General features: G+C 42.2%; 1 protein-coding gene and 1 non-coding gene across 6 annotated transcripts in view; one reads left to right on the plus strand and one right to left on the minus strand.

Annotated features, from left to right (window-relative positions):
* The window catches only part of STIL (STIL centriolar assembly protein), a 50,436-nt gene that overhangs the window by 13,076 nt on the left and 16,190 nt on the right, over window positions 1–21,170 (plus strand). For all 5 annotated transcript variants that reach the window (XM_056122393.1, XM_056122394.1, XM_056122395.1 and 2 more), the window contains 3 exons: window positions 7,124–7,233; window positions 12,548–12,662; window positions 12,863–13,807. In XM_056122393.1, the coding sequence (XP_055978368.1) occupies window positions 7,124–7,233; window positions 12,548–12,662; window positions 12,863–13,807 (1,170 nt within the window). The remainder of the gene's footprint in view (window positions 1–7,123; window positions 7,234–12,547; window positions 12,663–12,862; window positions 13,808–21,170) is intronic.
* On the minus strand, window positions 12,109–12,234 carry LOC130031176 (small nucleolar RNA SNORA26). Its single transcript, XR_008793627.1, has one exon. It is a non-coding gene; the product is annotated as a small nucleolar RNA SNORA26 (small nucleolar RNA).

The following is a 21,170-nucleotide window of genomic DNA, read 5'->3' on the forward strand; positions in this document are numbered from 1 at the left end:
ACGTGGCCGCCCACCTCCGAAATGGTCAGACTTCTTCGTCAAGACCCTGAATGATCGACTTGAGGCTTTTCATGTTCCTAGAATGAGCAGACTCCATTGGGCTACACTAGCACGCAACAGGGGCGAATGGAGACGTTACTGGCACCCGCTCGAGCAAATTGATGAGTAAGGGGATGTCAAGTGATCAAGTGATGGGGCCCAGAGAGATCTCTGGCTCTGTGATGTCTTCTGGGATTCGCTGCTGTGTCTCTGGCTTTTGATCTCTTTTTTGAGATTTATTTATGGGTCTCTGAAGCAACGCCAGTAAGAGAATTTACAGGGTGGTGCTGAAATTGATTTGTGGGGGTGACTACAAGTGCTTCCATGTATATTGGGGAGAGAGGGAAGGTAGCCCACCTCAACTCCATGAAAGCCTGGAAATTTCAGTCACAAAACCCGCATACCTGAATTTTCAGCAGATTATATCTTGCTGAAGTCCATCCTGAGACAGTGGAGTCAGACTGGGAGTCTGGGGGCGATTTTGGATTGTTGAAGCAAGCGGCTACTGGTGGCTCTGCTTGGGCAGGCATAGGCCAACCTGCCCCCCTCCGGTCTGTTCAGCCATGCACAGTTCTGAGCTTAACTGTGGCTTTTAATCTCTTTCGAGGTTTATCTGTGGGTCTCTGAAATAAGGCCAACAAATGAGCTTGCATAGCTGAACTGGAGGTGGTTTGTGGACATGGCTCCCACATACCTAACTTTTGGCCATTCAATATCTTGGTAAACTTGGTCCCAAGTTGTTGGGGTCTGGCCAAAGGCACAGCAGTAAATTTGGGGTGTCAGGAAGCCTGAAGGCACCGTCAGGCTGCTGATGCACTAGCCCTGAAGGTACAGGTTGACCTGTTGGCAGCACCATACCCCCATCATTAATGATGATTTAGAGTTGCATGTCGACCTGGCCTTTATCAGTGGTCTTTACCCCCTAAAATAATAAATTGTTAAACTGTGTATACTTAGACTTGTTGAAAGTTAACTTCGTTTGTGGTTAATTGTATTTGTAAATTTAAATTTTGGTGATGGGGTACAACCAGCAGTGCTAAGAGCAACATCTGACATGGTGCTCAAAAGCCTCTCCAGGCAGAGGACTATGTGGTCCTGGGGATTAAATTCAGGACCTGCTACTACATGCGAGACACTTGATGTGCACTTACACCCTTTGAGCTACCCTGTGCGCGCGCGCGTGTGTGTGTGTGTGTGTGTGTGTGTGTGTGTGTGTGTGTGTGTGTGTGTTGGGCCACACCAGGCTGTGTTCAGGGCACACTACTGGCTCTGCCTCAAGGATCACTCTTAGCGGGGCTTAGAGGAACATCTGCAGTACCAGGGATTGAGCAGGAGCAGCTGCATGTACGGCAAGCACATTACCTGCTGTTTTGCGAAATTCAGACCACTTGTTCAGAAGCAAAATGTGACTCTGGATAAGAGGCTCTCCATCAAATACCTCGTTCAGGTATTGAAGAATATATTAAGTATTTGTATATGTCACTTTGGTGGAGATATGGTGTTGCAGTGTTGTATACATCAAATCCTACCATTAATAGTATTGTAAATCATGGTGGCTAAAACAAAATTAAAGAGAAGAAAAGAAACTGTAGGCAAACAAAAACAAATGGAATTAACCTATTCATAGTATATATGGACTGGAGCGATAGCACAGTGGGTAGGGCGTTTGCCTTGCACGCAGCCAACTGGGGTTTGATTCCTCCACCCCTCTTGGAGAGCCCGACAAGCTACTGAGAGTATCTTGCCCACACGGCAAAGCCTGGGCAGCTACCCATGATGTATTAGATATGCCAGAAACTGTAAGAAGTCTCACAATGGAGACGTTACTGGGCCCGCTCGAGCAAATCGATGAACAACGGGAGGACAGTGCTACAGTGCTACAGTTATTTTGTATTGAGAGATAATTTGTGATTTTAGTGTTTTCCTTGACCTTACAAATTTTTATTACATTTTATTTTATTTTAACTTTTTGGGTCACACCTGGCGATGCACAGGGGTGACTCCTGGCTCTGCACTCAGAAATTCCTCCTGGCAGTGCTCAGGGGACCATATGGGATGCTGGGAATCAAACCCGGGTCGTCTGCATGCAAGGCAAACACCCTACCCCCGTACTACCTCCCAGCCCCGATCTGACAAATTTTTAAAATAAACTCTAATAGCAAATCGTTTCTCACACATTAAACTGCTGTCTGTAATCTTAACAGAGTAGATTATTACTCTAAAAACAGACCTTACAGTAATGAAGGGGGCTGGGGGGGTAGTTCAGTGGGCTAGAGAGCGTGGTTTGCGTCTAGGAACGTCAGACCCAGTTCCTGGCATTGTGCGGTGCCCCAAACACTGAGCTAGATAGAACCCCCAGCACCACCAGGTGTAACCCCAAAGAGCAAACAAAAATCTAAGGGTTTTTTCTTTTTAAATAGAAAAGTAGATCCTTGAAACAATAGTGTTATTTAAAACATTCGGAGAACACTTTGGGGTTACCCCTAGCTCCTAGCTCCACACTCAGGAATTACTCCTGGTGGTGCTTGAGGAACCATGGGGGATGCCAGGGATCGAATCTGGGTTGGCCGCTTTCAGGCAAGTGCCCTATCCACTATACCATCTCTCCAGACCCAGGATATGTGTTTCTACATAATAAGCTTGAAAGTTGAAATAACTGTCTGATCCCTAGGCTACAGAAAGAATTAGAAGGCATGAAAATATTTATCTCATTGTAATCTCAATGAGTTCTTGGGTGGGTAAGTGCTAGGTGTATCTTTTTAATAAACCTACCAGCGTTTTCCCTTCTGATGTCCAACACGCCGTTTCATTGGTAAAGAAGCATATAGCATCCAGTCCAGATAAGGTCAGATCCGAACACCTGCAGAATCTGCCACAAATACTCAATACACAGGTTTGGCTCTTCACACACTACCTGCCTGAATGCAAGGTTCTGTCCCAATGGAAAACCAGCAGGACTGTTCTGTTGTACAAGAAGGGAGACATCCACGACATTGGCAACTATTGCCCAATATGCCTAGTGTCCATCGTCTACAAGTTGTTTGCTTGAATCATCCTGAATAGGATTGGCAGAACACTAGATGAAGGACAACCATGTGAGCAAGCCGGGTTCTGCAAAGGATTCAGCACAATCGACCATATCCGCACAGTGATGAAGCTCATTGAGGTTTTGCGAGAGTTCAAGATGCTACTCTGTCTAACGTTCATTGATTTAAAGGCCTTTAATTCTGTTGAGACTGAAGTGGTCATCAAAGCCCTGGCCAGACAGGGCATTTATACTCAGTACATCAGGATCCTCCACAAGCTGTATTACGGATTCACCACCAGGATCTCACCATTCTACAAAGAAGTAGTCATCCATGTCAAGAGAGGGGTTTGGCAGGGTGATACCATTTCACCAAAACTCTTTAGTGCCATCCTCAAGAACGTCATGCGACAACTGGAATGGGAATGAAGATAGATGGTCGGCAATTACACTACCTCCACTTCGCATGATGACATCGTTCTAATAACACCAAATATTAGCCAAGCAGCACGAATGCTGGCCAGCTTCGACCATGAGTGTGAAAAGGTTGGACTGCAGCTGAATCTCACAAAGACAATGGTCATGAGAAACTAACTATATTTGATATTCCATTTGCTCTCAACGGAACGAACATCTCCTAATGCAGCAGTTATGTGTACCTGGATCGAGAACTCAACATGACAAACGACTTGGCGCCAGAACTGTGCAAGAGGAAGAGAGTGGCGTGGAATGCCTTCAAGAGCGTGGAAGAAGTTGTTAAGAGGACAAAGAACCTCCAGCTCTGGGCACATCTTTTCGACTCCACCGTTCTTCCTTTACTAACATACGCTTCAGAGACCTGGGTCCTACGAAAACAGGATGAGAACACTATTCGGGTCTCCCAAAGAGCAATCGAAAGAGCTATGCTTGCAGTATCACACTTCACTCAAGTGAGAGAAGGAATCCGGAGTTCTGACCTCCCTTGATGATCGAGGATCAGGGACACTGCCTCATTTGCCAAGGTGTCGAAAATCAGATGGACTGGACACATAATGCGATTTGGAGACGACTGCTGGACTAGAGCCTTTACTGACTGGATTTCACAGGACGTCAAAAGAACGCCTGGCTGCCCACCTACGAGATAGTCGAACTTCTTCGTCAAGACCCTGAACAAACGGCTTAAGACTCTTCGTATTCCTGGAGCGAGCAGACACCATTGGGCTACACTAGCATACCACAGGGACGAATGGAGACATTACTGGCACCCGCCGGAGCAAATCGATGACCAATGGCATGGCAAGTGATACAGGTGATACAGTTACAGGTCTTTATAGTCTGCTTAAAATGCTGAGTTAGCTATGTTGTAAACAGATGCACTGTCCTCTTCTGGGCATTGTTACTGTACTCACAGAGCTAGCCAAGATAGGGTTAGCATAACTCTTTAAGGGCATTGGGTTTTTAGAATGTAAAATAGCACTGGTTTCTACTCGTGCTCATCTACATTATCCCCTAACGGAGACCCTGTCCTTTGAAACTAAAGATGAACTCATCTCTAGTTAGGAAAATCCTTAAGGATGTCTTTCCTAATTTAAGGCTATTTCATGCACATTGATAATCTGTAGTGTTCTCTCTTGAACACGTCTCTGTTTTTCTTCCCTCACATCTGTCTAAGTTTTAATAAAAACTCTTGCTTCACCAAAAATTGGAGAGGGAGGAATGTCGTGGCTGATTTGATCTTTTGTCTAGACCACTAAAACTTTGTATCAGTAGTAAGTCTGTTTTGCTTATTTATCATTCATATATTCACTGGAGTAGCACTTTTAATTTCCTTTAAGAACTTGTCCTTTTTTTTTTTTTCCAAAGAACTTGTCCTTTGCATTCACAACTTGACTGACATTTTTGGTTATTTTTGGTAACACCAGGCTTACTTTTGGTCTATCTCAGCTTTCAATATGCCTTCCTCAAAGCTTATTTCTAGCTTTGGATTTCAAGTGAGAGATGTGTTCCAACTGAAAACTTAAAAGGCCATTGTAGGATTATTTACTGGCTCAATTTCAATATTGTATTTTGGGAAGAACATAGCATTTATCTGTTACTTTTCCCTTCTTATATGGCCATGTTTGTGACACCCCAAAATAATTTCAACATTAGTGTAATTACAGTGTAATCACACCACAGATCCCTTTTTACAGATCACCTTAATAGACACAACAATAATAAAGTTTGAAATATTGTGAGAACAGGACTAGAGAGGTAGTACAGTGAGTAGGACGTTTGCATTGCACACAGTTGACTTGGCTTCTGTCTCCAGCACCCCGTACGGTCCCCTATGCTTGTCAGGAGTTAGGCCTCAGCATCTCCAGGTATAGCCCAAAAAGCAAACAAAAAAAATAAGTAAATAAATGGAATATAGCTATAAAATGTGACACAGGCAATAGTAAGTATATGCTATTAGAAAAATAGCTCTGCTTTCCTACATGAAGCATTACACCAGACCTTCAGTTTTTAAAAAATTGCGATAATTCAGGGGCCAGAGTGGTAGTACAATGGATAGGACATTTTCCTTGCATAGCATCCCACATATATTACCCCGAACACTGCCAGGAGAGTGCAGAGCCAGGAGTAACCCATGAGCATCTCTGGGTGTGACCCCAAAATAAAAAAAAAATAATTTTTTAAAAAATTGCGGTAATTCAAACTAATAAAATGAGTTATATGCATATGCATGCACATTATGTATACACACAAAGAATATTATTCAGCCGAAAAGACAATCTTAACTGTATGCAACACAGTAAATCTTGAGGGCCTTTGGGTTAAGTGAAATAAGTCAAACAGAAAGATGAAACTGATATAATTTAGAATCTTTAATAAAAAGTTGTACAGTTGACACCCTATATCTATGGATTTTGCATCTGGGGATTCAGTCAACATCAGATTGAAAATGCATGCTATGTTGTTAGGCCTGTGATTGTATGAAACACGTACTATTTTTTCTTGCATTGATTCCTGAACAATGTAGTGAAAAGTCACATAAAACAGTAGAACAATGCTGTAACACCAGCTACATTGTATTGGGCATTTCCATGGAGAATATGTGTGGGTTCCTTGTAAATAAGTATGACATTTCATAAGCGACAAGTACATACAGATTTTGATATGGAGTGAGCGTTGGTCTGGAACAAATTTTCCAGTCCTGGAATGATACCAAGAGATGAATTGTACTTGTAGATACAGAAAAAAAATGAATGGTTTTGGGGAAGAGGGTCAAAAAACAAGCCCTGGGGATAAAATATGTAGCATGGACTGTTATATATGGTAATGTGTTCTATATTGAAAGTAACTAATTATGAGAATGGGTTTTCAAAGTTCTTATCACTAAAATAATTTGTAATTGTTTGATGATGAATATATTAATTAGAAATCATTGAACATTTTGCATTGTATACTGTCTCTGTCCTCCCGTTGTTCATCGATTTGCTCGAGTGGGCCCTGTAACGTCTCCATTGGAGACTTTGTTGTTACTGTGTTTGGCATATCGAATACGTCACGGGTAGCTTGCCAGGCATTGTATACAGATAACAAATTATTGTACACTTGAAATTAATGTTATATGTCAAGTATATCTCAATTAAAAAAAAATTTTTTTTTTAAAGGAAGATTATAGGTCCAGTGGGTAGGGTGCGTCTTGCATGCAGCCAACCCAGGTTCAACCCCTTTCATCCCATGTGGTCCCCCTCGCTCCTTCAGGAGTGATTCCCTGAGTGCGAGCCAGGAGTAGGTCCTGAGCAGTTGGATGTGGCCCAACGCCAATAAAATAAAAGATTAAAATTACATAAATCTTCCTCCACTGGAGACTTTGTTGTTACTGTGTCTGGCATATTGAATACTCTCGGTAGCTTGCCGGGCTCTCCGAGAGGGGCGGAGGAATCGAACTCGGGTCGGCCATGTTGGCCGCTTGTAAGGCGAACGCCCTACCCGCTGTGCTATCGCTCCAGTCCTCTAGTGTTTTAGAGCTACTTTTCTTATAAATAATTTTTTAAATTCAAGTCAAATTTCAACATACCAACTTTATTTCAGAACGTTGAACCTTCTGACAAAAATCTAATCAAGTTTGAACTGAGTGCCGAGAGCCAAAATGCCGAAAGAGAGTTTTTCAACAAAGTTTTCAAGAATTTTCCAATCAAGAGGTAACAAATAACTTTAGTATTACATGCTTATTTGATACTTTCATTAATTTTGGTGAGCTGTTTCAACTAGCACTGTGGCCTAATCAAGTTGATGCTTAAAGTCAACCTTTCACATCCTTTATCTACCCTGCCCGTTCTCGTGTGAGCCGAGTAATGTGCTTGGAATCTGTTGGTAGTAATTTCATATGCAGGGAGCTAAGGAGATATTGCAAATGACTAGTGTGTATACTTCGCATGTGGGAGGCCTGGTTCAATCCCCAGCCCTGCAACGCCTTGCAAACACCTCCAGGAACACTCTGCAGCAGTGCACTGGTAATAGTCTTTGCACACTGCCAGGTGTGGCCACCAAACAAACAAAAACATCAAAAAAACAAAGGTAAAGGCCCTCCCGTTGATCGTCGATTTGCTCGAGCGGGCCCAGTAACGTCTCCATTGGAGACTTTGTTGTTACTGTGTCTGGCATATCGAATACTCTCGGTAGCTTGCCGGGCTCTCCGAGAGGGGCGGAGGAATCGAACTCGGGTCGGCCATGTTGGCCACGTGTAAGGCGAACGCCCTACCCGCTGTGCTATTGCTCCAGCCCAAAAAAACAAACAACTCCTAAATAAAACAAATGCAGGCATAGGATAGAATTCCGCACCAACACCGGTTGCTTTTGTTCTTTTGTCAAACTTATAGTAAATTTCTACAGTAGAATCAAGTGTTAAGGACAAATGAATGAATGTTGCTAAATTAAAAAAAAAGCAATTTTCTCAATAATCTAACATAAAGGCCTCCCGTTGATCATCGATTTGCTCGAGCGGGCCCAGTAACGTCTCCATTGGAGACTTTGTTGTTACTGTGTTTGGCATATCGAATACGTCACGGGGAGCTTGCCAGGCTCTGCCGTGCCAGCGAGATACTCTTGGTAGCTTGCCGGGCTCTCCGAGAGGGGCAGAGGAATCGAACCCGGCTCAGCCAGCTGGCTGCAAGGCAAACGCCCTACCGCTGTGCTATCTTTATAACATCTTGTTTTACATGAAAGATACTAAACACAAAGTATTAGAGGGGCCCAAAGACAGGTAAAAGTAGTAGTCTGAAAGTAGAAAAAAAAATTATAAGCCAACTGCTAAGGCAACTTAAAAGTTACAATAGTTTCTGAACTGCAGAGTCAAAGAACAAAGAAGCATTATTATTTCTTTTGCTATGACAGAGACCAAACAAACCAGAGACTTCATACATGTAAGGCATTCCTTTTCCCACTAACAAATATCACAGGACGCCTTAAAGTAACTCTGAGTTTAAATTGTTAAATATTTGGCAAGTATAACAAAGGCTAATGGACTCCTCATATAAGGTGAGAACATTCAATATCCATCATTGGTCTATATATTCTACTGGGCTGGAGCAATAGCACAGTGGGTAGGGCGTTTGCCTTGCATGTGGCCACCCAAGTTTGATACCTCTGTCCCTCTCGGAGAGCCCGGTAAGCTACCGAGAGTATCCTGCCCTCATGGCAGAGCCTGGCAAGCTCCCCGTGGCGTATTCGATATGCCTAAAATAGTAACAACAAATCTCCCAATAGAGACATTACTGGTGCCCGCTTGAACACATTGATGAACAATGGGAGGACAGTGCTACAGTGCTACTATATGGCGAGAAAGGGACCCTCCTTCACTGCTGGTAGGAATGCCGACTGGTTCAGCCCTTTTGGAAAACAGTATGGATGATTCTCAAAAAATTAGAAATTGAGCTCCCATTTGACCCAGCAATACCACTCCTGGGAATATATCTCAGAGAGGCAAAAAAGTATAGTCAAAGTGACATCTGCACTTGTTTGTTCATTGCAGCACTCTTTACAATAGCCAGAATCTGGAAAAACCCTGAGTGCCCGAGAACAGATGATTGGTTAAAGAAACTTTGGTACATCTACACAATGGAGTACTATGTAGCTGTTAGAAAAGATGAAGTCATGAAATTTACATACAAGTGGTACAACATGGAAAGTATCAGGCTAAGCGAAATGAGTCAGAAAGAGAGGGATAGACATAGAAATATTGCATTCATCTGGGGGATATAAAGTAACAAAATATGAGATTAATACCCAAGAATAGCTGAGATCAGCACCAGGAGGATTACTCCATAACTTAGAGGCCAGCTGGGTATTCTAGGGGAAAGGGCAGCTCAGATAGAGAGGGGAGCACCAAATAAAGGGTGTTGGGAGGATCCTCCCAGGATGGGAGAGGCATGCTGAAAGTAGACTATAGCCCGAACATGATTGCCACTCAATGCCTCTTTTGCAAACCACAGCACCCAAAAGGAGAGAGAACAAAAGGGAATGCCATGCCACAGAGGCAGGGCGGGATGGGGTTGATGGTAGGTAGGAGGGATACTGGGATCAGTGGTGGTGGAGAATGGGCACTGGTGGAGGGATGGGGGACTCGATCATTGTATAATGAAACCCAAGCACAAAAATTTGTAAGTCTACAACTGTACCTCACGGTGTTTCACTAATAAAAATTTTAAAAAATTTACTATCAGTTTAAGATAGATGTCAATTGTTTATAGATGGTGCATGATACCATAATTGAGAAGTCAGGTGATGGTATATTTTTGTGTGTTCAAACCCTGCTTTTTTTTTTTTTTCCCCTTTATTTTATTTTATTTTTTTTAAAGTTGTAGATTTACAATTTTTTGTGCTTTGGTTTCAATTATACAATGATCAGATACCCATCCCTCCACCAGTGCCCATTTTCCACCACCATGGATAATATCCCTCCCACCCCCATCCCCCCATCCCCCCTGTCTCTGTGGCAGGGCAATCCCCTGTGTTCTCTCTCTCCTTTTGGGTGTTGTGGTCTGCAAAAGAGGCATTGAGTGGCAAACATGTTCAGTCCATAGTCTACTTTCCACATGCATCTCCCCTCCTGGGAGGATCCTCCAAACCTCCTTTATTTGGTGCTCCCTTCTCTATCTGAACTGCCCTTTCCTCTAGGATACCCGGCTGGCCTCTAAGTTATGGAGTAATCCTCCTGGTGCTGATCTCAGCTATTCTTGGGTATTAATCTCTTATTTTGTTACTTTATATCCCCCAGATGAATGCAATCTTTCTATGTCTATCCCTCTCTTTCTGACTCATTTCGCTTAGCATGATACTTTCCATATTGTACCACTTGTATGTAAATTTCATGACTTCATCTTTTCTAAGAGCTACATAGTACTCCATTGTGTAGATGTACCAAAGTTTCTTTAACCAGTCATCTGTTCTTGGGCATTCAGGTTTCTTCCAGTTTCTGGCTATTGTAAAGAGTGCTGCAATGAACAAACAAGTGCAGATGTCACTTCGACTATACATTTTTGCCTCTCTGGGATATATTCCCAGGAGTGGTATTGCTGGGTCAAATGGGAGCTCAATTTCTAATTTTTTGAGAAACGTCCATACTGTTTCCCAGAAGGGCTGATCTAGTCGACATTCCCACCAACAGTGAAGGAGTGTCCCTTTCTCGCCACATCCACGCCAGCATCGGTTGCTTTTGTTCTTTTGAATTTGGGCCAGTCTCTGAGGTGTGAGATGGTATCTCATTGTGCAAACCCTGCTTTTTAACTCCAGTATCCCACTTGTAAAATGGAAATTATGACCATTGGTTTACTGTGGTGCTAAAATAAGTCACCACAAATTTGTTGAATTTAAAACAATATAATATGGGTCAGGAAAAATAGCACAAAAGACTGGAGCATGTGCCTTGCATGTTTAGGACCCCAAGTACAGTCCCCAGTATCATGTACCACTCTCCCCAACACTTTAGAGGGCTTACTTCTAATTCTGTGTTCTGAAATCGCTGCTGGTGATGCTGAGTGGACCATATATGGTGCCTGGGATTGAATCTGGGTACTGCAGGACTAGCACCTTGACCACTGTACTCTCTCTCCCACCCCCAATTCCTGTTTTTAGTACCTACTCATTAAGCTGGTAAAGGATCCAAACCTCGCCAATTCAGTTTCTGTTTAATACTCTTTTTTTCTGGGGTTATATCTAATTCTGAGCAAGTTCTGCTGATTCAGGATGACGTGATTGTTATCTGTCCGTACTGCCATTTGCTCTTCATTTGCAGCAGGGCTTTGGCAGTATGTTTATTCTGTGACCTCCTCACCCTCTTCAGGTCACCAGTTCTATTTGTCATGTTAATCCTGCACAGAGGTACTTGGGTAATTCTGTATTCTCCATATCGTTCTCTGAAGGGAGAACTTTGCTTGACTATAACATACCTTTCTGCTTAAACACATCTTTTAGACATTTGGACTAGTTCTTTGCAGGGCTGTGGAATGGCAATACCACTGTGTTCTTTCCAGCTAGACAGGGTTTAGAGTAGAGGTCTTTCTGTGGACATCTTCCGACCTACCTGTGGGTTCTTTTATTCTTCCATCTAGAGAGAGGCTAGGACTCCCTCAGGGATGCCACTAATGTCTCAGCTCTCTTAGCTTCTGGCCCTTCATTGTTCTTCTGTAACCCTTCCTTTTGATGCATTTACTTTAAATTCTAGTCTTAAACTGTTTTCAGCTTTTGAAACTTGACTATGTTCTCCTAGGCCATGTCACCTGTAACAATGACTGTGATAATTAAATGTCAATGGGAGGTGGTGTCCAAGATAATTTTTCCATCACAGATAACAAAGTCATAGAAAAATGTAATTCTTTACTTGATTTTCCTTTTAAATATACTGTTTAACACAGTGAGTATATTTTTTTGCCAGATTGTAAATTTTCTGATGGCTGGTCCTGTGTCTTATTTATTTTTAATAAATTCCCCATGGTGTTTTTTCAGAAGATGCTCAGTGATGTTCTTCTTTTTTTTTTGGTGGGGTTGGGGGAGAGCGGGAGGGTTGGTGCAGAGAGGAGGGCTGTGGCTCCAGACAGGATCCAAGTCCAAGGAGGAGTTTGTACAATCTCCTCTCTGGGTTTTTTGGAGACTACTTTACCTTTCTGTGTTAACCTCTGAAAGCACTATCAGCCTTAAGAGGGCACAGACAGGAGAGAGTGGCTCAGTGACAGTCTTGATTTATTTTGACATTCAGAATAACTTTTAAATGTACCACAATTAGGCAGTGAGGGTAGTTTCATTAAGTATGGATATGAAAGAAGGTAGTTTATTCAGTGTGAGTTTGACTGGACCAGCTTCTTTGGACAGCTCTTTGGCTTAAAAAATAAAATAAGTTGTGGTTGTTGGATACCAGGACAAATGATCTAGATATTTTGGTAGCGTATTACAGCTACCATTTAAAAGAAGAAAGAATGAACTAAATTATTAAAGACTTTTTGTCTCCCTACTACTCTTTAGGTCTTCCCAAAAGTTGTCTCCAGGGAAAATGCCAATAAGTGATCATGACTCTGGTGTTGAAGATGAAGATTTTTCTCCAAGACCAATTCCTCGTCCTCATCCAGTGAATCAGAAGGTATCGTTGATCTTAGAGAGAGCTGTATGTAATGCCAGTGATTGAACATATAAGACAAATGCCCTACCAGATGTACTTTCACTCGCTCTAGCCCCACAAATAAATACTCTCTGATACTAAATATGAGGAATATCTCCACGCAAAGTGAAGCGTGTCTTCTAAAAAGTGTTTTGCCTCTTCCACTTGTTTCATACTTACAGGTTTCTAAAATCCAGCCTTTAGTTCCTGAACTTTCACTTGTGCTGGATGGCGATTTCGTAGAACAGTGCCCTCCGCCTAAGCCATTGAAGGTGTTGCCCACTGAAAATCCTCCGTCATTGGTTCACCACACTGAAAACTTCGAGCCATCACAACCCTGTCTATACAACGAGAAACAGAGCCCTCAAGCCGAAGCTGGAGCACCTTCCTTGAGAGGGCTACTGAGTCCATTGAGCCAAAGCACTGCTGTCTCCACATACAGCAGAGTGCAAGAGCTGTCTGCCTGTAAGAAAGGGAAGCCCCGATGCCCGAGTGGCGTGCGGCCGTCTGCTGACACAGCTGCAAAGCTTCAGACAGGTTCTGCTGGAAGTACACACAAAGAAGAGTTTCCTGCCAGACCTTCCACTGTAAGTTCCAGCCCATCTTCTCTCGCCCCACAATCCCTCCCACACAGTTTGGTTTTTTCAACTCATAACTCTGGAAGACCGGCGGAACTGCAGGTACCTACTCCCCCACCGCTGTCTTACTATCCCACAAACGTTTGCAGTTGTTGTCAGCGTCATGGCCACATTCAATATTCCCCAATAAATTCTTGGCAAGGAATGAACACCGTGGCATCTGTTCAAGACCTTCGTCCTGAAGTTCTTCAGAAGCACTCATTATTTCATTCAAGTGGATGTCCAGCTCTGTACTGTAATGCTTGCTGTTCTAGCAGTCCTATGGCCTTGAGACCTCAGGGACTCGTGGGTGCTTCTCCCCACAGCAGTGTAGAACCATCTCCCATGGCAAGATTGCCTTCGCATGTGGATTCATGTAACCCTCGACCTTGTGCAGTGTGCATGCAGACACCCAAGACTGGGTCCGACGATGGCATGATGGGACTGTCTCCTGATGCTTACAGGTTCCTGACAGAACAAGACAGACAGCTGAGGCTACTTCAGGCACAGGTTTGCTCCGAGTTTTCTTCATTCTGTTAAAGTCTTGCTGTTACAATTTCTTAGAAAATATCTTTAGTAATTTTAATTTATGCAAAATGTCAGAACTGGAAGGAGTGTTAAAAACTGAATTCTAGGGCCGGAAAGATGGACATTGGATAGGGTGCTTGCCTTGCACTTGACCGTCCTGGGTTTGATCCCCAGCATCCCCTATGGTCCCCTCTGAGCACCAACAGGAGTAGTTCCTAAATACAGAGCCAGGAGTAACCCCTGAGCACTGTTGGGTGTGACCCAAATTGGCTCCCCTCCCCCCAAAAAGAACGAAACTGAATTTTATTTCTTGTTTTACACAAAAGTAAAATAAGAATTTGAGAGGCAAAATAATTTATCCAGTGACACATTGCTAGTTTGGATAAAACCAGACCAGTGAAGTGTAAAACCAAGCCTTCTCTGTCTTGTTGCACATTCTGACTTACAACAAAACTGCATTCTTCTTTCATTTGCTAGCCTCTAATAAATTCTGTGTAAGTTACTCAATCTTTATATACAAGTAAATACACAGCGCAGTGGATTCTGCTACAAGTTAAATTTGTCAGCTCCATAGTAGGTATACTACTCTTTTGAGCCAGTGTATCTTTTCTTTTTTTTTTTTTAAATTTTTTTTTCTTTCTTTTTTTTTTATTAGTGAAACACCATGAGGTACAGTTGTAGATTTACTATTTTTTGTGCTTGGGTTTCGATTATACAATGATCAGATACCCATCCCTCCACCAGTGCCCATTTTCCACCACCATGGATAATATCCCTCCCACCCCCATCCCCCATCCCCCCTGTCTCTGTGGCAGGGCAATCCCCTGTGTTCTCTCTCTCCTTTTGGGTGTTGTGGTCTGCAAAAGAGGCATTGAGTGGCAAAGATGTTCAGTCCATAGTCTACTTTCGACATGCATCTCCCCTCCTGGGAGGATCCTCCAAACATCCTTTATTTGGTGCTCCCTTCTCTATCTGAACTGCCCTTTCCCCTAGAATACCCGGCTGGCCTCTAAGTTATGGAGTAATCCTCCTGGTGCTGATCTCAGCTATTCTTGGGTATTAATCTCTTATTTTGTTACTTTATATCCCCCAGATGAATGCAATATTTCTATGTCTATCCCTCTCTTTCTGACTCATTTCGCTTAGCATGATACTTTCCATGTTGTACCACTTGTATGTAAATTTCATGACTTCATCTTTTCTAACAGCTACATAGTACTCCATTGTGTAGATGTACCAAAGTTTCTTTAACCAGTCATCTGTTCTTGGGCATTCAGGTTTCTTCCAGTTTCTGGCTATTGTAAAGAGTGCTGCAATGAACAAACAAGTGCAGATGTCACTTCGACTATACATTTTTGCCTCTCTGGGATATATTCCCAGGAGTGGTATTGCTGGGTCAAATGGGAGCTCAATTTCTAATTTTTTGAGAATCGTCCATACTGTTTTCCAGAAGGGCTGAACCAGTCGACATTCCCACCAACAGTGAAGGAGTGTCCCTTTCTCGCCACATCCGCGCCAGCATCAGTTGCTTTTGTTCTTTTGAATGTGGGCCAGTCTCTGAGGTGTGAGATGGTATCTCATGGTGGTTTTGATCTGCATCTCCCTGATGATTAATGATGTAGAGCATTTTCTCATGTGCTTTTTTGCCATTCGGATTTCTTCTTTGAGAAAGTTTCTGTTCATTTCATTGCCCCATTTTTGGATGGGATTGGATGTTTTCTTCTTGTGGATTTTAACCAGTATTTTGTATATCCTGGATATCAACCCCTTGTCAGATATGTATTCGGAGAATATCCTTTCCCATTCTGTAGACTGTCTTTGTATTTTGGTCACTGTTTCTTTGGAGGTACAGAAGCTTCTTAGTTTAAGATAGTCCCATTTATCTATCTCTGTTTTCACTTGCTCGGCCAGTGGCGTGGCATCTTTGAAGATACCATTAGCTTCAATGTCATGGAGGGTTTTGCCAACTTTGTCTTCAGTGTATCTTATGGTATCTGGTCTGGTGTTGAGGTCTTTAATCCATTTTGATCTTACTTTTGTACATGGTGTTAGGCAGAGTTCTGAGCCTATTTTTTTGCATGTAGCTGTCCAGTGATGCCAGCACAATTTGTTAAAGAGGCTTTCCTTACTCCACTTCACATTACTTGCACCTTTATCAAAGATTAGATGATCATATGATTGAGGAGAGATGTCAGTGTATTCAACCCTGTTCCATTGGTCTGCAGTTCTGCCTTTGTTCCAGTACCATGCTGTTTTAATTATTACTGCTTTGTAGTACAGTTTGAAGTTCGGGAGGTTGATTCCTCCCATTTTCTTTTTCCCAAGAATTGCTTTAGGTATTCGTGGGGGCTTATTGTTCCATATAAATTTCAGGAGTGTTTGCTCCATTTCTTTGAAGAATGTCATGGGTATCCTTATAGGGATTGCATTGAATTTATACAATGCTTTCGGTAGTATTGCCATTTTGACAATGTTAAGTCTCCTGACCCATGAGCAGGGGATATCTTTGCATTTCCTCATGTCCTCTTTTATTTCCTGAAGTAGCGTTTTGTAGTTTTCTTTGTACAGGTCCTTTACTTCCTTAGTTAAGCTGATTCCTAAGTACTTGATTTTCTGGGGCACAATTGTGAACGGGATTGTTTTTTTCATGTTGCTTTCTTCTCTCTCACTGTTTGCGTATAGGAAAGCCATGGACTTTTGGGTATTGATTTTATAACCTGCAACTTTACTATACGAGTCTATTGTTTCTAGGAGTTTTTTGGTGGAGGTTATTGGGTTCTCTAAGTAGAGTATCATATCATCTGCGAATAGTGAGAGCTTGATTTTTACCTTTCCTACCTGAATGCCCTTAATATCTTTTTCTTGCCTAATTGCTATTGCAAGTACTTCCAGGACTATATTGAACAGCAGTGGAGAGAGGGGCATCCTTGTCTCGTCCCTGATCTTAGAGGGAAGGCTCTCAGTTTTTCCCCATTGAGGATGATGCTTGCTGTAGGCTTGTGGTAGATGGCTTTAATTATGTTGAGGAAGGTCCCCTCTATACCCATTTTGGCTAGGGTTTTCATCATAAAGGGGTGCTGGATCTTGTCAAATGCTTTCTCTGCATCTATTGATATAATCATATGCTTTTTATCTTTTCTTTTGTTGATATGATGGATTATGTTGATTGATTTCGAATGTTAAACCATCCTTGCATCCCTGGGATGAATCCGACTTGGTCATGGTATATGATCTTTTTGATGAGTAGTTGGATTCTATTTGCTAGTAGTTTGTTGGGGATCTTTGCATCTGTGTTCATCAGGGATATCGGTCTGTAATTCTCTTTCTTTGTGGTATCTCTGTCTGCTTTTGGTATCAGTGTGATATTTGCTTCGTAGAAACTGTTCGGAAGTGTTTTTGATATTTCAATTTCGTGGAAAAGCTTAAAGAGGATTGGGAGTAAGTCCTCTTTAAAGATTTGGAAGAATTCACTAGTGAATCCATCCGGGCCAGGACTTTTGTGCTTGGGGAGACTTTTTATTACCATTTCAATTTACTTGATGGTGATAGGTCTGTTCAGGTATTCCAGGTCTTCTTGGTTCAGCCTTGGGAGTCTGTAGGAGTCTAGGAATTTATCCATTTCCTCGAGGTTTTGATGTTCCGTGGCATAAAGCTTCTCAAAGTATTCCCTGAGGATCCTTTGAATTTCTGTAGTTTCTGTTGTAATGACCCCCTTTTCATTTCTGATTCGGTTTATTAGGGTTTTCTCTCTCCCTTTCTTTGTGAGTTTTGCTAGAGGCTTATCAATCTTGTTAATTTTCTCGAAGAACCAGCTCTTGGTTTCATTGATCTTTCGGATTGTTTTTTGGGTTTCCATCTCATTAATCTCTACTCTGAGTTTTATTATTTCCATTCTCCTGTTCGGGTTGTGCTCCTTTTTTTGGTCCTTCTCCAAGCTCTTAAGCTGTGAGGTTAGGTTACTTATGTGTGCTCGCTCCTCCTTCCTGAGGAATGCTTGTAGAGCTATAAACTTTCCTCTTAACACAGCTTTTGCTGTGTCCCATAAGTTTTGGTAACTCGTGTTCTCATTTTCATTCGTTTCTAGGAATCTTTTGATTTCCTGTCTAATCCACTCGTTGTTCAATAGTGCACTGTTTAATTTCCAGGTGTTTGATTTAGTTTTCTGTTTTTGTGTGTGATTTACTTCTAATTTCAGCGCATTATGGTCTGAGAAGATTGTTGATACAATCTCTACCTTCTTAATTTTATGGAGGCATGTTTTGTGGCTCAGCATGTGGTCTATCTTGGAGAATGTTCCATGTACGCTTGAGAAGAATGTGTATTCAGCTTTTTGTGGATGAAGTGTCCTGTATATATCTACTAAGTCCCTTTCTTCCATTGTTTCCCTCAAATGAAGTATGTCCTTGCTAAGCTTGAGTCTGGTTGATCTATCAAGAGGTGACAAAGCGGTGTTGAAGTCTCCCACTAGTATTGTGTTGCTATTGATATCTTTTTCCAAATCTATGAGTAGTTGTTTTAAGTACTTTGCTGGTCTCTCATTAGGTACATATACATTTATTATTGTAAGTTCTTCCTGTTGTACAGATCCTTTGATCAATAAGAAATGTCCTTCACTGTCTCTTATGACCTTCTTCACTCTGAAATCGATGTGGTCTGATATTAGGATGGCTACCCCAGCTTTTTTATGGGAGCTGTTTTCCTGTCGGATTGTTTTCCAGCCTTTGACTCTGAGTCTGTGTTTGCTTTGACTATTGAGATGTGTTTCTTGCAGGCAGCAGAATGTTGAGTTCAATTTTCTAATCCATCCTGCCACTCTATGTCTTTTAATTGGCGCGTTTATCCCATTGACATTGAGGGAGATTATTGTTATGGGATTTTGTACCATTGTTCTGTTGAAATTTGGTGTATTTGAGGGGCCTTTCTTGCCTTAAAGTAACCCATTTAGTTGTTCTTGTAACCATGGTTTTGAGTCTATGAAGTTCCTGAGCTGTTGTTTGTCTGAAACTGTGTGTTGTTCCTTCTATTATGAATGAGAATCTCGCTGGGTAAAGTATTTTTGGTGAGGCATTTATTTCATTGAGTTTTTTCACTATGTCCCACCACTGTTTTCGGGCCATGAGGGTTTCATCAGAAAAATCAGCTGTGAATTTTAAGGATGCTCCTTTGTAAGAGATTTCTTTCTTCGATCTTGCTGCAATCAGAATTTTGTCTCTGTCTAAGGTTTTGGTCATTTTGATCAGAATGTGTCTTGGGGTATTTTTATTCAGATTTCTTCTAGCTGGTACCCTTCGGGCCTCCTGAATGTGGTCACAAGTTTTCTTCAGCTCTGGAAACTTTGTAGCAATGATGTCTTTGACAGTTTCTTCTTCATCAAGGTTTTCTTCCTGTACCTCTGGGACTCCAATAATTCTTATGTTACCCCTCCTGGCTTCATCACGATATTCTCTTGCCATCTGTTCCCGAATTGTGAGTCTCTTTTCCATTTTCTGCTCTTTTCTGGCGAGTCTCTGAACTTCATCTTCGAGCTCACTGATTCTGTTCTCAGCAGCTCTTACTCTGCTGCTGAGGCCTTCCACTGAGTTTTTCAATTCGCCTACGAGATTTTTCAGGTCTGACATTTCTGATTGCATTTTCCTCATTTCTGCCTTCAAATCCTCTTGTCTTCTATTGGCATTGCTTTCCATTGTTTCTTTTAGTTCCCTAAGCATCGTAAGTAGCTCCCTTCTGAATTCCTTGTCAGAGAGGTTGTCTACCACTACAGTACTGTTGGTGTCATCTGGGCTAGACTCTTCAATAAGAAAGTTTGGTGGGCTTTTGCGTTACTTTACCATTGTGACAAGTGTGGTTTAGTCCTTCACGTTCACTGTTGTTATTCTGCTTGATATGCAGTGTGAGTTAAGATAGGCTTATTAGTTATTGGCTACTGTGTTTCTAGTGGCTGAGCTAAATTAGAGAAGTTTCCATCTAAGAAGGTAGCTTATGGTTCCTATGGCATATGTAGTGGGAAAATATTTCGCAGCTGCACTAGCGGCCGCGGCTCCGGAAAGAGTTCCTGGCACTAGGTGAGGAGTTGGGAACGTCACCTGGTTGGAATGAGGAGCCATTCAGCTTTGTTGCCCAGAGCTGGGCCTCTGTGCCCGTCCCGCGCAGATCAGGGGAGAAAACCGGCTTTCTAGGAGATGGATCTAGCTGCGCATGCCCAGAGAGGGTCCCAGGCCCTTGGGGGTGGGCTGTACCTGGTTGGAATTGGAGCCGTTCAGCTTTGTTGCCCAGAGCTGGGCCTCCGTGCCCGTCCCGCGCAGATCAGGGGAGAAAACCGGCTTTCTAGGAGATGGATCTCCAGTGTATCTTTTCTTATATATTTTTCCACCACCCTATTTTATTATGAAATGTATGCATAATTAGTTTAAGTTTTTAAACATATGTGTAAGTTTTTTAACATGTTAGTAGAATTTATTAGAGTTCTTAGATGTTTACATTCTGCAAAGATTATGACATTTTTCAAATTCTACTTAAAAATGCTTTTGATAGGACAACTGAGAAAAATGTTTGCTTTGGGAGGATTTTTCCTTTGTTTTGTTTTATTTATAGCACAGCGGGTAGGGCGTTCGCCTTACACGCGGCCAACATGGCCGACCCGAGTTCGATTCCTCCACCCCTCTCGGAGAGCCCGGCAAGCTACCGAGAGTATTCGATATGCCAGACACAGTAACAACAAAAGTCTCCAATGGAGATGTTACTGGGCCCGCTCGAGCAAATCGACGATCAACGGGAGGACCTTTACCTTTACCTTTTGTTTTATTTATTTATTTATTTATTTATTTTTGGCCACACCAAGCTGTGCTCAGGGTTTACTCCTGGCTCTGTGCTCAGGAATCACTCCTGGTAGTGCTTGGCGGACTGTACATGGTGCCGGTGATTGAACCGATTTGACCACGTACAAGGCAAGCATCCTGTTCCCTGTACTAGCTCCTTGGCTCCTGGTATTTTGATTTTTGGTTTTAATATAGGAAATATCCCCATTGTTCTTATTGTTCTTGGATACCCAGAAGCCCACTTTTGGTCATACTTGTCCCAGTGGTGCAAGCCTGATGGATTTGCTCAGATATGACAATGCTGGGGGCCATCAGGGACTCACCCAGCAGTTCTTGGGTGGGGTGAACTGTCATGCTGGGATTAAATTTGTAGTTTCAAGTTTTTTGAACACTTCAAGTAAATGTTCAACAAATGAAAACATTTTAAAATGTCTTTTTTTATATATACTATAGGAGTACTGCTATTTATTCAGCCATTGATTAAGCTGATTGAATTGGGCATGAACTCCACTAAAAAAATCCTTTAAATT

Source organism: Sorex fumeus, unplaced genomic scaffold (genome assembly GCF_029834395.1).
Source record: "Sorex fumeus unplaced genomic scaffold, SorFum_2.1 ptg000045l, whole genome shotgun sequence".
In the NCBI taxonomy this organism is placed as follows: Eukaryota; Metazoa; Chordata; class Mammalia; order Eulipotyphla; family Soricidae; genus Sorex; species Sorex fumeus.